We start from the raw sequence: 17,220 nt of genomic DNA on the forward strand, positions 1-17,220 counted from the left end.
TGCATTTGCATTTGTTTAACTTGTCTGGGCTTGGTGGGACGTGACCGTACCACACTATTCAACAGCCAGTGAAATAGCATGGCGCGAAATGCAAAACAGCAAAAATCTCAATTTCATTTTCTCAAACAATTAACTATTTTACACTATTTTAAAGATAAGACTCTCGTTAATCTAACCACATTGTCCGATTTCAAAAAGGCTTTACGGCGAAAGCATAAAATTAGATTATGTTAGGACATAAACTTCACAAGAAAATCCACACAGCCATTTTCCAAGCAAGGACATGCATCACAAAAACCAAAAGTACAGCTAAAATATTCACTAACCTTTGATCTTCATCAGATGGCACTCATAGGACTTCATGTTATACAATACATGTATGTTTTGTTCGATAAAGTTCATATTTATATCCAAAACAGCATTTTACATTGGCGCGTGATGTTGAGAAAATGTATTCCCACCAAAACGTCCAGTGAATGTGCACATCAATTTACAAAAATACTCATCATAAACGTTGATAAAATTTACAACAGTTATTGAAAGAATTATAGATACACTACTCCTTGACGCAACCGCTTTGTCAGATTTCAAAATAACTTTACGGAGAAAGCACATTGTTCAATATTCTGAGTACATAGCTCAGCCATCGAAGCAAGCTATACAGCTACCCGCCAAGTTCTGGCACCAACAAAACTCTGAATTAGAGTATTATAAATATTCTCTTACCTTTGCTGATCTTCGTCAGAATGCTGTTGACAGCCAATGGAAGCCTTAGGAAGTGCAACGTGACCCCACAGACACTGTAGTTTCGATAGGGATTCAAAAGAATCCCTATTTCCACCATTCCTGGTTGGATTTATCTCAGGTTTTCGCCTGCCATATGAGTTCTGTTATACTCACAGACATCATTCAAACAGTTTTAGAAACTTCAGTGTTTTCTATCCAAATCTACTAATAATATGCAAATATTTGACTCTGGGCCCGAGTATTAGGCAGTTTACTCTGGGCACGCTTTTCATCCGAAATCGAAAATACTGCCCCCTATACCCTAAAAAGTTAAGCTGTTTTCTAGCTATTGAGGCGCGATTTCGCCTGGCATAGAAAATGTGCTAGCTTGTCAGGTCACTGTTTAGAGGAGCTAGCCAACAACACAGCTACAGTAACATAATAACTTCAAACTGAAGCTGGAAAGACTGCAAATTAGCTGCGTTTTGTTTTGCCTTTTTTTAATATATATTTTTTTGTGTGTATACCCATTAAAAATGAAGCCAGCTGATTCATGATTTCGAAGGGCTGAGAAAAGCTGCCTGCCTGTCATCCTGACTCCCGACATGTTCATTACTATCGGACAGCTGGAGATCGAATTTGAATATTGAAACAATCTTGCAAATATTAGAGAGACAGACAAAGGTTTATACAAATCTCTGGCTAAAAGAAATGTAAGAATATCTAGATCAGGGCTGCCCAACCCTCTTCCTGGAGAGATCTACTGTCCTGTAGGTTTTCAGTCCAACCCTAATTTAGCTTGTCTGATTCTACTAGTTAACCTCTCTAGGGTAGGTGGCACCAAATCGTCCCACCTACGTAACAGCCAGTGTAATCCCGTGGCGCGTTATTCAAAAACCTCAAATGCAAAAACTTCAATTTTTCAAACATATGACTATTTTACACCATTTTAAAGACAAGACTCTCGTTAATCTAACCACACTGTCCGATTTCAAAAAGGCTTTACAACGAAAGCAAAACATTAGATTATGTCAGCAGAGTACCCAGCCAGAAATAATCAGACACCCATTTTTCAAGCTAGCATATAATGTCACGTAAACCCAAACCACAGCTAAATGCAGCACTAACCTTTGATCTTCATCAGATGACAACCCAAGGACATTATGTTATACAATACATGCATGTTTTGTTCAATCAAGTTCATATTTATATCAAAAACAGCTTTTTACATTAGCATGTGACTAGCATTCCCACCGAACACTGCCGGTGAATTTACTAAATTACTCACGATAAACGTTCATAAAAAGCATAACAATTATTTTAAGAATTATAGATACAGAACTCCTCTATGCACTCGATATGTCCGATTTTAAAATAGCTTTTCGGTGAAAGCACATTTTGCAATATTCTCAGTAGATAGCCCGGCGTCACAGGGCTAGCTATTTAGACACCCAGCAAGTTTAGCACTCACCAAAGTCAGATTTACTATAAGAAAAATGTTATTACCTTTGCTGTCTTCGTCAGAATGCACTCCCAGGACTTCTACTTCAATAACAAATGTTGGTTTGGTCCCAAATAATCCATTGTTATATCCAAATAGCGGCGTTTTGTTCGTGCGTTCAAGACACTATCCGAAAGGGTAAATAAGGGTGACGAGCATGGCGCAATTCGTGACAAAAAAATTCTAAATATTCCATTACCGTACTTCGAAGCATGTCAACCTAGCCCATAGAGGTTAACGTCATAGATTTAGCTGGTGGCAATTTGTGGAATAGACACTGGCTGGAATGCCGTTTTAACATTTGCATTTACATTTGAGTCATTTAGCAGACGCTCTTATCCAGAGCGACTTACAGTAGTGAATACATACATTTTATACATGTTTTTTTTTTTTTTTTTTTTTTTTTGTGCTGGCCCCCCGTGGGAATCGAACCCACAACCCTGGTGTTGCAAACACCATGCTCTACCAACTGAGCTACAGGGAAGGCCAATCAGCATTCAGGATTAGACCCACCGTTGTATAAATAATAATTAACACATTGCATTTTGCAAACCTGTCGCCTCAAGATGAATGGTTTTGCCCACTGGAAAGTTATTTTCTATCCTCTTGCGCGGAACTGTCTTGGTTCAGTGCAGTTAGAAAGCACTAGTTGCTCCACTGTGTTGGCTCAGTGCAGTTAGAAAGCACTAGTTGCTCCACTGTGTTGGTTCAGGGCAGTTAGAAAGCACTAGTTGCTCCACTGTGTTGGTTCAGGGCAGTTAGAAAGCACTAGTTGCTCCACTGTGTTGGTTCAGGGCAGTTAGAAAGCACTAGTTGCTCCACTGTGTTGGTTCAGGGCAGTTAGAAAGCACTAGTTGCTCCACTGTGTTGGTTCAGGGCAGTTAGAAAGCACTAGTTGCTCCACTGTGTTGGTTCAGGGCAGTTAGAAAGCACTAGTTGCTCCACTGTGTTGGTTCAGGGCAGTTAGAAAGCACTAGTTGCACCACTTGTGTTTTAAAATGAAGTCACCTGCAAAATAAATCATTTTATCTGTTTTTGTTGGGCTGTTACATTTGTATCATTGTTTCATACCTGATGCACTCAGGGTGTTGTTACCTATCATTTGAGAGCAGCACGAGGAAATTTTGTAATTTCACTTTGCCTGTAAGAACCATGATGAGCATGTCTAATTAGGCTTCGCTGTATCGAAGCCTCTGAGAGAACCTCAATTGCTCGCTTCCTCTCTCCTCAGCTCTTTCTCAAAACCGATTGGAGGAGAAGGTCAGAGGGAAGGGACCTCTGGCTTTCTCATCCAATGGGTTTTGAGAAGGAGGGGACGCAAGTGGTATGCAATTCAGATTCTCCCACTGACTCTGAGTAGCCTTCCATCAGCCTACAAAAGGTTGCACCTTTGCAGAAAACTGTGTTAGCTCACAGCTGTCAATGAGTAGCTCGCAAGTAGATGGTGAAAAATAATCACTAAGCTTAATATTATATGATCTGTGAAATAATTGTTCTCCCAAAGTGGAGAAAAAACAAAAATAAACATGCAGTTCTCCCTGAATTCCCTTTATCTCACTCACTCAATTGCGTTCTGACCACTCCCTCTACACATGGGTCCTGAGTGCGCACACACAAGCTCCCATTAGGCCTACATAAATACATGCCTATAAAAACGTTTCTGATGGGATACACAAGCTACATTCCTTGCCAATGACAGTTTTATCATAAATTCAAAATTAACTGGTTGATTAAAGTAGGGAAATATGTGTTCCAACAACGAGCTGCAGTTTTGGAATAATTGTGTCCCGTCTATTTTCCTCTTAGGCTACTTTGAGAACTGCTAGTGCAATTTTAGAATTGGTTAGCCTAGGGATAGGCTATAACCATGTCTCCACGTCTTCCCTGTGGCTCAGTTGGTAGAGCATGGTGTGTGCAACGCCAGGGTTGTGGGTTCGATTCCCACGGGGGGCCAGTACAAAAAAAAAATGCATGAAATGTATGTATTCACTGCTGTAAGTCGCTCTGGATAAGAGCGTCTGCTAATTGACTAAAATGTAAATGTAAAATGTAACCACCCTAAATATAGACAGGTTCCACACTGAAAATATGCAAAAAACATTTGTTTGATAAATACAGAGCGTATTTTCATCAGAATCATTAGGCCTACTAATCAAACAGATGTTGTGGCCGTAATTAATCACCATGCAGTGTTCAATGTGGAATTGTCCATTTTAGAAAATTCCAAACAGGCAGAATAAACTCAATTGAGGGTCTGTATATCGAAAAGACAGATTTTAGGTTTTTAAATCAGATATATATTTGTTCAACTCGCAAAATTGAGCACCGTTTCAAATGATCAAACTTTGAGAATAACTCTTTCATTTGGAAAAGTATTATTTGATTTTTTTCTGTTATATTACATAATGTTTTTTATAAATTAGGTGTGGCTTGACTGATAAGGGCTCTGGAAATAAGATTGTCTGCTAAATGAACAAAAAAGGGCTATGTCATTGCACGGCCATAGGCTTCTACAAGCATGCGCCATTGCGGAGGTTACTGCTTTTTTTTATATTGTGTTTCACGATATAATATAACCAATTGATATTAAGGTTTCAATAAATCAATCGTATGTGTATATATATAGATATGTATGTATGTATGTATGTCTATATATATCTATATATATCTATATATATATCTATATATATCTATATATGGGGCATTTTAGTACCGTAAATTCCGGACTATAAGCTGCAACTTTTTTCCCACGCTTTGAACATCGTGGCTTAAACAATGACGCGGCTAATATATGGATTTTTCACGCTTTCAAATGTTTTTTTCCCAAAAAAACACATTCTGTGCCATGCTCAGTTTTTGGGCGGCATGAAGCTTTCATAAGACCAATGAAATTGCCGAACGGGTTAAGGTCAAACAACTTTTTTTTGTTTACTGTTTAGATTAAATCGAGCGCTCTCAAACTTCCCATCATTCTGATTACGGTAGTCATTTTGTCACCCTCATCATGGCAAAGACACGGAGAAATGCATATGATGCAGCTTTCAAGTTGAAGGCGATTGATCTGGCTGTTGGAAAAGGAAATGGAGCTGCTGCACGGGAGCTTGGTCTTAATGAGTCGATGATAAGACGTTGGAAACAGCAGCGTGAGGAATTGACTCAGTGCAAAAAGACAACTAAAGCTTACTGCAAATTTTTTATTTTTTGTTACAAGCCGTGTTTCGTTAAAGCCTATTTATTTTTGTTACAAGCCGTGTTTCGTTAAAGCCTATTTATTTTTGTTACAAGCCGTTTTTCGTTAAAGCCTGTGTAAAGTTCATTTGTTTCAATGTACCGGTAGGCACCTGCGGCTTATAGACATGTGCGGCTTATTTATGTTCAAAATAATATTTTGTTTTAATTCAGTGGGTGCGGCTTATATTCAGGTGCACTTAGTAGTCCGGAAATTACGGTAATTAGGATTTGTTATCTGTAATGGTTATGATAACAACAGTGTTGTCATATAGATAAATGCGCAATTGTTTTTCTGGCCTAGATTTTTTTGGGGTACTCGAGTTTAATATAATTTGTGGCAAAACCTAAAAATAAAAAATATATATTTGTACCACCACTTTAAGACAGTCAGGTGCCCATGACTATACTGTAGGTACAATCGGCCTGGGCCCTCAGGTTAGAAGGGTGAATGACCAGCAGGAGACAGGGATACTGAACACGTGTTTACCATTGCCATGCCCAAAACAGACAAGTTAGAATATCTCAAGTTAGAATTCAGCCTTTTTAGTGATTGAACCTATAGTAATGAAAATAAGTGACTTTCTCTCTTTCTCTCTGTAGGTCAGTAGTCACTTGGAGCCCTCCCAGTCTCTGAGTCTACAGCAGCCTCCTCCCCCTCCCTCTCCTCCTCCCCAACCCCAGTACAGTGTGGCCGAGCAAGACAAGCAGCTCCTCTTCTCTGATTTCGAGGACCTCAGTGTCTCGTTCCAAAACCTCTATAAGTCTGTCTTTCAGCAGTCCTTCAACCAGCAAGGTGGGTCAGTACTCTGAAGCAGACCAGGGGTTGAAATAGTGTTTTAGATGAGCCTGCTTGGTGTGACAGATGGGTGCATTTTGCAACAAGGCAAGCTCTATCAAAACGTCTTCAAAGCATTTGAAAGAAAACAAGCACGTGCACAGCTAACGTCATACCCGGTTGATGAGAAAACAGTATGGCAAACACTAGTGGGAATGATTACCTTGTGCTTTTAGCTAACCTAGAAAATAATCTCCTACACCGCAGATTGGACACGTATGTTAAACAGTAATAAAAGCATTTGTGTGTATTCCTCTTTTGTACTTGCATATACAAATAATAAATTGTGCCACATAGCTACAATCGTTGCGTTTCTCGGTCAAACGAGCAAGGCGAATTTGGAGAAAAACAAAACATTGTATTGACACTTGAGTGGAGAAGTGCAGTGGCTGTGGGAGTAGCTTTGAAACTTGCTAATTAGATTGTGAAGCTTCTCTGTAATTGCTTCCTATTGGGTCAACAGCCTTCCTCCTGCTTGTATTACGATCCACCTTTTTAACCCCAGACATGGACACGCTGTCGATCCTCTCACTGTTGCCTGAAATCAACCTTTGAAAATAATGTTTTGTACAAGTCGCAGGAACGAGCTGAATTGTGTACAGCTATACAATTATGAAATATCAAAACTTAACAAATATACATCACTCCGAGAATATATAACACTGACACATTCTGGGGAGCATTGAAACCCAATGGCTGGAATGGCACTGCAACGATAGCGCTCCATCCTGCAGTGTATAAGGTCCAAGCCCCTTTTTTTATGAATTGGCAGTTTGCTGTAATCCCACCATACAATATGGGCAAATTTATCATGCAAAGAACACACAGTGGGGTCCGAAAGTAGTTGACACATTTTGAGGTTGTTTTGGCTCTGTACTCCAGTTGCTTGGCTACCCAAACTCCTTGCCCGGGCCAAACGCTACACGGACATAAGTTTCTTCTCCGCAATGAGTATGCCTCCCAGGGGATTTCTAGAATGGAAATCCTTTCGAGATCTGATTGGTCCCAGAAACTGATGGGTTGGGCCAGAGCCATAACACACGTGGCTAAAGCAGCATTTTGAATGTTTATCATTGGCTTTGATACTCTGATTGGTTAGAGATCATCCAATCGCTGATTACTTTTTTTTTGTACAACACCCCTTATTTTGACGCAACCACAAATAACTTAAATTATGGCAGTCTCAGACTGAAGTATGTAGCGAATGATAGAGCAGAGGATAAATTCAGTTTGAGTTGTCAGGTAAGTACTCCAGCACTTTGGATTTTAGATGATACAATGACTGAGGTTAAAAGCCCAGTGCAGTCAAAAAATGTCTTATATACTTCCACACTGAGGTTGGAATAATACTGTGAAATTTTGAAAATGCCCTTTTTTAGTCTAAGAGCTGTTTGAAAAGACCACCTGCAATTTCAGCCTGTTGTGGTGGGATGGAGTTTTGGCCTGCCTGGTGACATCACCTGGTGTTAAATTAGTTAAAAGACCAATAAGAGAGTTTCAAACCTCTCTGCCAATGACAGCTAGTTTTCCATCCCCACTCAAACCCACTCCCAGAGAGTACTAGCAATAACTTTGCTTGAGAAATTTATCTTCGCTAAGAAGCTATTTTAGTTTTTTGACCATTTTTAATTTGAAACAAATCACAGTAAGGTACTTAATAGTTACCCAGAAATTATTTGATATTGAGATAGAAACATCTGCATTGGACCTTTTAAAGTGCAGACTTTCAGCCTTAATTTGAGGGTATATTTATCCATATCAGGTGACTCGTTTATAAATTACAGCACTTTTTTTGTACATAGTCCCCCCCCATTTTAGGGAACAAAGTATTTGGACAAATCCACGTATGTGTATTAAAGTAGTCAACGTTTTTAGTATTTGGTCCAATATTCCTAGCACGCAATGACTATACATCAAGCTGGTGACTACACACTTGTTGGATGCATTTGCAGTTTGTTTTGGTTGTGTTTCACAGGGTGCATTGGTCAATTCATTGAAAACTTCAGCTTTGGCTTGCTTATATAGAGCGATACTACCTGTTTTCTGAAGTGAGTGCACGAGGGAAGTTCGTAACGTGGCTTGAGCACTTTCACGAGATGCTGAAATACCCTATTCTCAACCACCGAGAATGGGCGCATATCCGTGGCTATAAACCAAAGACTGTAAAAGATATAAACATAGCCTACCTATCGCTCTTGTGATTTATTTGGCTCGGTCAGAATCAGCTGCCAAGGGCTGCTTGAATGAAGATGGGAGACGATGCTGTGTTGCTTTACGTTTGTCTTGCTCCGGCGTAAATGTGTTAACAGCTGCATTGGCTATTTCTCATTGAGCGTGGCGACATACTGTTAAAGTTTTATCCACAACTCTCTGTCCACCAGCGTTGTAATCTGAATGATGGAGGATCCTCCAATTCTGGTTTATTGACCCCACCACTCGCCATCGCACAGAACTAGTTCCCGGCTGCGCCTCAAAGGGCAGTTTGAAGTGCACCTGAAATGTTTGTTTTTTTCAGCTTAGATTTACTCCAGCGGCATAGGTCTACAACACAGCGTAAGCATAGCCTATAGGCCTAGTGTTTTAATTTTGTTAATATATTTTTTATGTGCTTATTGGGTTTCACAGTGCTGACCAAACCGAGGTCCCCGGTACGGTACAAATACGTGTACCGTTACACCCCTAGCGTTAATGTGTATTCATTTAAGGAGACAACTATTTATGCATTGCTCGGTTTGGTGAAATTTAGTCGAGTTAAATAAATCGCCTCCTTAATGTTATATACATTTAAATGTTACAAATTAAATCACGCTGCCAGATTAAAATTTGGTTTATGGTATTTTTTGCACCGATCTGTGCACTTTTGTGTGAAGAAAATGTCTCTCTGTGTTCCATTCTATTATAAGATTAAATTCCATTAAACCATCCGAATGAAATCCCTCTGGTTTGCTTCAGTATTATTTATTAGAGACAACATCTCTGCAGCTGTCAGTCACATGCTGCACTGTAGTAGCATAGTAGCATTTATTTTGTTGTGGCAAACAAGAAAATATATATATAAATATGAACATAGTTTTAAAGCTGGAATCCTTAATGGTGAAACTGCCATGTCTGTTTGCGATTTTACAACAAAGACGTTACTGCAAACAACAAACACTGAAGAAAAAAAAGGAGAGTCAAGGAAAATGCATAAGCAAAATGATTTACAGGTAGGCAGAATGGTTAGTTAATTGTCTGTGTGTGTGTGGTTGGCCCTGCAGGTATCACGGGTATGCCCAGTGAATTGAGCCAGCAGCCACGGACATCGTGCTCCTATCAGCACTCCCCCTGTGTGGGCAGCAGTGGCAGTGCCCACAGCCACCAACACAACCATGGTCACGTTCATAACCACCCCCACCACCACCCGCCTCTCTCGCAGCACCTCTCTCCCCACGTGACGCACGACCAACATCAACCTCATCCGAACACTCAACATGGGCAGCACCCTCAACACAGCCAGCACCCCAACAGTGGGCAGCAGTCCCAGCACCATACTGGCCAGCGATCAGAGATGACCTGCACTAACACTTGTAAGACACGACAGTACAGTGCACACTACACACTACTGTACTGTCAGAGAGCAAACAAGCCCAAACGATGGACAGCAGAGTGCCTCTGACTAGACTATTGGCCATAGTTTTCCGTTAATTTCCAGCCTATTCTATATGTTGAATCATCAGCACAAACAACCACCACTTGTCGTCACCCAGCAGGTGGTCGCTATAACATACCGTAGCGACAGCAAGCGATAGTACGCTCACGCTCTACTTTTAGCTGTTCATCGTTGCTGTGTGTCTGGAGTTACAGGCAGGGCTCAGGAACAGTGACTATCCTTAAATGATAGTCCCTAACTATATATAGCATTGATATCTACATGCTCTGCATGGATTCCATTATATTCAGTGTTGGGGAAGCTACTCTGAAAATATAGTTTATCAAGCTACCAATTACTTCACACTGGAAAAAGTTAAACTACACTGAAGCTACCCATAAGAAAAATATTGTTTACTTTTAAAAAGTAGTTCACTACATCAAATGTATTTATATAGCCCTTCTTACATCAGCTGATATCTCAGTGCTGTGCAGAAACCCAGCCTAAAACCCCAAACAGCAAGCAATGCAGGTGTAGAAGCACGGTGGCTAGGAAAAACTCACTAGAAAGGCCAGAACCTAGGAAGAAACCTAGAGAGGAACCAGGCTATGAGGGGTGGCCAGTCCTCTTCTGGCTGTGCCGGGTGGAGATTATAACAGAACATTGCCAAGATGTTCAAATGTTCATTAATGACCAGCATGGTCAAATAATAATAATCACAGTAGTTGTCGAGGGTGCAACAAGTCAGCACCTCAAGAGTAAATGTCAGTTGGCTTTTCATAGCCGATCATGGAGAGTATCTCTACCGCTCCTGCTGTCTCTAGAGAGTTGAAAACGGTAGGTCTGGGACAGGTAGCACTTCCGGTGAACAGGTCAGGGTTCCATAGCCGCAGGCAGAACAGTTGAAACTGGAGCAGCAGCACAGCAAGGAGTCGTCATGCCAGGTAGTCCTGAGGCATGGTCCTAGGGCTCAGGTCCTCAGAGAGAGAAAGAGAATTAGAGAGAGCATACTTAAATCCAAACTACTTTGTGAAAAATGGTCATATCAAAATCTGAAATGTCAGACTATAAATTGCAAGAACAGATCACTTTGGGATCATATGTTAACAGAATGTGTAATTTAGCCTATTAAACACAAAAACTGTTTAAAGTGAGAATTAAGCAGGTCTGATACAGAAAAAGGAAATTCTACATTGCCCAAATTTTCATTTTTTTTGTGCAAAAACAGTAGTGTAGCTCTAGTAGTTATCTACACTGCTACATGGTAAAACAGCAGTGTGTAGTTCCAGTAGTTAGCTACACCGCTACATGGTCAAAAAAAAAGTAATTAACTACTCAAAACAGGACCTAGATTTGAATTTAGTTGAACTACCATCAAGCTACTGCACAATGTAGTTTAATTATAAGTTGAACGAAATGTAGTTCCATACTATCCAACACTGATTATATTACAGTAGCTTGTGAAAGTATTCACCCCCCTTGGCATTTTTCCTATTCTGTTGCCTTACAACCTAGAATGAAAATTGCTTTTGGGGAGGGGTTTGTATCATTTGATTTACACAACATGCCTTTTTATTGTGAAACAGACAAGAAATAAGACAAAACAGGAAACTTGAGCGTGCATAACTATTAACCCCCCCCCCCCCCCCTCAAAGTCAATACTTTGTAGAGCCACCTTTCGCAGCAATTACAGCTGCAAGTCTCTTGGGGTATGTCTCTATAAGCTTGGCACAACTAGCCACTGGGATTTTTGCCCATTCTTCAAGGAAAATCTGCTCCAGCTCCTTCACGTTGGATGGGTTCTGCTGGTGTACAGCAATTTTAAGTCATACCACAGATTCTCAATTGGATTGAGGTCTTTGACTATGCCTTTCCAAGACATTTAAATGTTTCCCCTTAAACCGCTTGAGTGTTGCTTTAGCAGAAAGCCTAGGGCCATTGTCCTGCTCGAAGGTGAACCTCCATCCTAGTCTCAAATCTCTGGAAGACTGAAACAGGTTTCCCTCAAGAATTTCCCTGTATTTAGCGCCATCCATCATTGCTTCAATTCTGACCAGTTTCCCAGTCCCTGCCAATGGAAAAACATCCCCACAGCATGATGCTGTCACCACCATGCTTCACTGTGGGGATGGTGTTCTCGGGTGATGAGAGGTGTTGGGTTTGCGCCAGACATAGTGTTTTCCTTGATGGTCAAAAAGCTCAATTTTAGTCTCATCTGACCAGAGTACCTTCTTCCATATGTTTGGGGTGTCTCCCACATGCCTTTTGGCGAACACCAAACGTGTTTGCTTATTTTTTTCTTTAAGCAATGGCTTTTTTCTGGCCACTCTTCCATAAAGCCCAGCTCTGTGGAGTGTACGGCTTAAAGTGGTCCTATGGACAGATACTCCAATCCCCGCTGTGAAGCTTTGCAGCTCCTTCAGGGTTATCTTTGGTCTCTTTGTTGCGCCGCTGATTAATACCCTCCTTGCCTGGTCCATGAGTTTGTGGGCGACCCTCTCTTGGCAGGTTTGTTGTAGTGCCATATTCTTTCCATTTTTTTTTTAATAATGTGTTTAATGGTGCTCCGTGGGATGTTCAAAGTTTCTGATATTTTTTTATAACCCAACCCTGATCTGTACTTCTCCACAACTTTGTCCCATACCTGTTTAGAGAGCTCCTTGGTCTTCATGGTGGTGCCCCTTGCGTAGTGGTGTTGCAGACTCTGGGGCCTTTCAGAACAGGTGTGTGTGCGCGTACATGCGTATACTGAGACCACGTGACAGATCATGTGACACTTAGATTGCACACAGGTGGACTTTATTTAACTAATTGTGACTTCTGAAGGTAATTGGTTGCACCAGATCTTATTTAGGTGCTTTATAGCAAAGGGGGTGAATACATATGCATGCCCACCGACTTTTGCAGTTTACATTTTATGAAACAAGTAATTTTTTCCATTTCACTTCACCAATTTTGACTATTTTGTGTATGTCCATTACATGAAATTCAAATAAAAATCTATTTAAATTACAGGTTGTAATGCAACAAAAATAGGAAAAACGCCAAGAGGGATGAATACTTTTGCAAGGCACTGTAGCTATGTCGTTTGTTTTTCTGCTACTCCTCAAAGCGCATTACGCTGTGTGAAGCTGACAAACTCAGAGACAGGCGTTTCTGAACCTCGCCGACGTCTTTCATTTGCCTAGACTTTGTTTTTCCTGTGCCTCTGCACTGTGCTTTCGGCTCAGAGAAAAGCCCTATACAAATATACGCTCCATTATCTGGGTTAGTTCTCCCTCCACAGTGGCTGGGATGAATAAAAGCAATCCCCGTCTTTGATCCACAGCTTCAAATGTGTTGCCATTTGGGTTTGTGATGAAAGGCAGAAAATCATTCCTCTTCACTAATGTCTGTGATGTGAAAAAACAACATCTTGTGGTCAAAAGCATCACTGCATCTGACTCAAACATGACATTACTTCTGTTGGTCCTTGACTGTCACTCTGTTGATTACAGCACTGTGCTCTTGTCAACATTTCCCTAACCTTGTCCCCAGGGTAATTGCAACAATGTTATAGAGAGCTAGCTGGTGGACAAGACTAACATTTCCCCTACCGTTACTTAGTTGGGTCTTCCTGCCTGGCCCGTTTAGCTCTATTACCCACTCCCCCTACCTGAAATAATTTGTCTTAGAAGAAATCGGGAGGAATCACTGTAGGGTGTGTGTGTGTCTGCCTGCCTGCGCAGGTCTGTCCGCCAACTGGTACCCCAACCTGGACTGGCTGAAGGAGAGCTGTCGCATTGCCAGCAGCTACAATTGGGCTGACGTGGACCTCTCTCCATTCCAAGGTAACAGACTTGCATTATCCTAAAGTGAAGAAACGGTGGTAACACTTTCTTTGGACCACCATGTGTATAATGCTCTTATAACGTCTTCTGTCACACGCATAGTAATAATAATAATGCACTGAATTTCTAACTCACTTTTCATTGAAAAACTATCAAAGTCCTACAGTGAATGCATTACAATACATAAAAACAAGACATAGACAAAGGACACAACTAGGCAGGGCATCTTACACAAAGAACATAGCTGACGGTACAAGGGGCAAGGACAACAAGGAACACAGCAATATCTAATGGAAGGCCTTCCTAACGAGGAGGGTTTTTAAAGGAGTCTGTGATGCCTTCAGGTGGTCCGAGAGTGCATTCCAGAGGCGGGGGCGGTCGAGCAGAAAGCCGATTTTATTTTTTTGATATTTTTTGTATTTTTATTTTTGTATTTTATTTTTATTTTTATTATTATTATTATTATAAATAAAAAAAATTCTCCCATGGAGCAAAGCTTGAACATAGAGGAGCAGGCTATCGCTCTGAGATTACAGGTGGGGTTATGGGATACGAGCAATTCTTTGAGCTATGGAGGGGCATTGCCATGGATAGGACGTCATTGTAAATAAGAATTAGTTCTTAACTGACTTGCCTAGTTAAATAAAGGTTAAAAAAATAAATAAATTATGCAATGTCAGCAGAAGGGTTTTGAACTTGATTCTAATTGAGACGGGGAGCCAGTCCAGAGATGCTTTGTCTCCTAAAGGCTGGACTACTGTAACACACTCTTCATCGGGATCACTGCCAGGAGTCTCCAAAAGCTCCAGTATATTCAGAACAGTGCTGCCAGGATCCTGATGAGTGCATGAACACTAACACTTCGCCCCCATCCTGGCATCTAAAGACATGGATAATCTTCTCAGCATCAGACGGAGTAAGGGTGCGACGGTGTTTGGCAATGTTATTAAGGTGAAAGAATTATGCTTTGCACAGATGTTTTATGTGCTCGTCGAAGGTCAGAGAGGAGTCGAGCTTAACACCCAGATTTTAGACTGAGGATGAGATCAATGTTCTGGCCTGCAATGGTGAGGTAGGTTATGGGTGAGTGCTGGACCGCATGTACAGTAGCTTATTGTTGGCACTGGTCAGAGGTTCCATGTGTAGCAACGTGAAGTGGGAGATCTCTAATCAATGCAACGGAGTTAAAATTATGGCATTAAGTTAGCTAAATGGAAGGAGTATGCTACAATGAGCAACCGACAGGTAGGCTGTTTAATCTGAATGGAGTTGCTGTAGACAAGGATGGGGAGTGCAGCCAAATAGCCTCAACTAGCCTAGCTTCTTTACATTGATTTGAGTAACCGGGTATCCGAAAATGATTTGAATAGTGAAATTATTTCAAATTGCTATCCCTATTCAAGGCAGGTGTTCAGACAGGCACACGCAGCAGATGGACTTGGGGCAGTTTTTACATACAGCTGAGTGTCATCGGCATAGCAGTGGAATGAAATTCCATGCCGGCTGATGACACGGCCAAGGGGTAGCATATACAGAATGAACAGGATGGGTCCAAAAATGGATCCTTGTGGGACACCGCAGTTGACAGGGTGGGTCTGGGACCTGGACCCACCTAGCGAGGCATATTCCGTTCTGACGGAGAGGTATGAGCAGAACCAACTCAGGGCTGGACCATCGTCCCGGAGGCGTCCGAGGAGGATAGTGGTATTGAACGCTTCATTCAGACTGGAATTTCTCAAACAGGTTGTTTCGATTGGGATGATCCTGGAGCTGTACGGCAACCACTTTTTCCAACACCCTGGAGAGGTTCACAATGTTGACATCAGCAAACCGCTCGCCCACACAACACCATACATGCTGTCTGCCATCTGCCCGGTACAGTTGAAACCGGGATTCATCTATGAAGAGCACACTTCACGAGCGTGCCAGTGGCCATCAAAGGTGAGCATTTGCCCACTGAAGTCTATTACGATGCCGAACTGCAGTCAGGTCAAGACCCTGGTGAGGATGACAAGCACTCAGATGAGCTTCCCTTAGATGGTTTGTGCAGAAATTCTTCGCTTGTGCGAACAAACAGTTTCATCAGCTGTCTGGGTGGCTGGTCTCAAGCCGGATGTGGAGGTCCTGGGCTGGCATGGTTACACATGGTCTGCGGTTGTGAGGCCGGTTGGACGTACATTCAAATTCTCTAAAACTACGTTGGAGGTGGCTTATTGTAGAGAAATTAACATGACATTTTCTGGCAACAGCTCTGGTGGAGCTGGAGATTCCTATAGTCAGCATGCCAATTGCACGCTCCCTCAACTTGACATCTGTGGCATCATGTTGTGACAAAACTGCACATTTGAGTGCCCTTTTATTGCCCCAGCACAAGGTACAGCTGTGTAATGATCATGCTTTTTGACCAGCTTCTTGATATGCCACACCTATCAGGTGGATGGATTATCTTGGCAAAGGAGAAACAGGGATGTACAAAAGTTGAGGAATAAGCTTTTTGTGCATATAAAAAAATGTCTGGGGTCTTTTATTTCAGCTCATGAGACATTACTTTACATGTTTGTTTTTGTTCAGTTAATGTTTTTTCGCAACTTTGACACTGAAAGTATGATAGATAATGACAGTCTTAAAACTTCAATGTGAATTGTCTAAGTGCATTTTGATATTGTACTAAACAAAGTACAAGGATGTGAATGGGCTAAATTAGAAACTACAGGTTTGGATCAAATACAACACAGAATGAAACACTTGTATTTTCAAGTATTGTGGTGGCAGCATCATGCTATGGGCATGATTGTCATGTGCAGGTGAGGTAAAGGAGACTAGAAGAGGAAACCACTAAGGACTAGTGAAATGAGAACGACCCCCTGTCTGTGTGTATCTATGACAGGACTGAAGGAGAGCATGAGGCAGGCGGAGCTGAACAACTGGTCCCTGGACCTGGCCCAGATGGCAGACCTATGCTCCTCCATCAACCAGTTCTTCACACACACCGGGATCATCCCACCACAGGGGCCACCCCTGCCCACCTGCCACAGCCCCATGGACACCAGCAAGCCCAGCCAGCACATCAACACGGGTCAGTGGCCATTAGGATGGCGTTGCCTCACTAGACACTGATCTAAGTTCAGTTTTGCGTTTTCCCCTATGGTAACTGTTAGGGTTGAGGACAGTAGCTGATCCTAGGTCTATGCCTAAGGGCAACCTCTAACGTGCGTCCCATAGATCTGAAAGGGTTGGATTGCTTAAAACGAAGTCTCCTTTTACTGATCTTATCACAGTCCATAGATCAGTGGAGTTGAGGTAAGAACTGAATGACTGTTGCTTCCTGTTGGATGTCTTCATCTCCTGTAGGTAATCTGTACATGGACTCCAGACAGAACATGTCTTCAATGATGGGACCCCCGGGTTACCCCCACATGTCCCCCATGAGCAATGCAGGCTCCACGGTGACAGGTACTACTGCTAACTA

At 41.8% G+C, this 17,220-nt stretch overlaps 1 protein-coding gene across 3 annotated transcripts in view; it reads left to right on the top strand.

Moving 5' to 3' along the window:
• Window positions 1-17,220, top strand: part of LOC106567377 (forkhead box protein J3) — a 120,651-nt gene that overhangs the window by 98,713 nt on the left and 4,718 nt on the right. For all 3 annotated transcript variants that reach the window (XM_014136545.3, XM_014136544.3, XM_014136547.3), the window contains 5 exons: window positions 6,059-6,251; window positions 9,551-9,859; window positions 13,650-13,751; window positions 16,639-16,827; window positions 17,103-17,204. In XM_014136545.3, the coding sequence (XP_013992020.1) occupies window positions 6,059-6,251; window positions 9,551-9,859; window positions 13,650-13,751; window positions 16,639-16,827; window positions 17,103-17,204 (895 nt within the window). The remainder of the gene's footprint in view (window positions 1-6,058; window positions 6,252-9,550; window positions 9,860-13,649; window positions 13,752-16,638; window positions 16,828-17,102; window positions 17,205-17,220) is intronic.

This window comes from Salmo salar, chromosome 13 (genome assembly GCF_965601325.2).
Source record: "Salmo salar chromosome 13, fSalSal1, whole genome shotgun sequence".
In the NCBI taxonomy this organism is placed as follows: domain Eukaryota; kingdom Metazoa; phylum Chordata; class Actinopteri; order Salmoniformes; family Salmonidae; genus Salmo; species Salmo salar.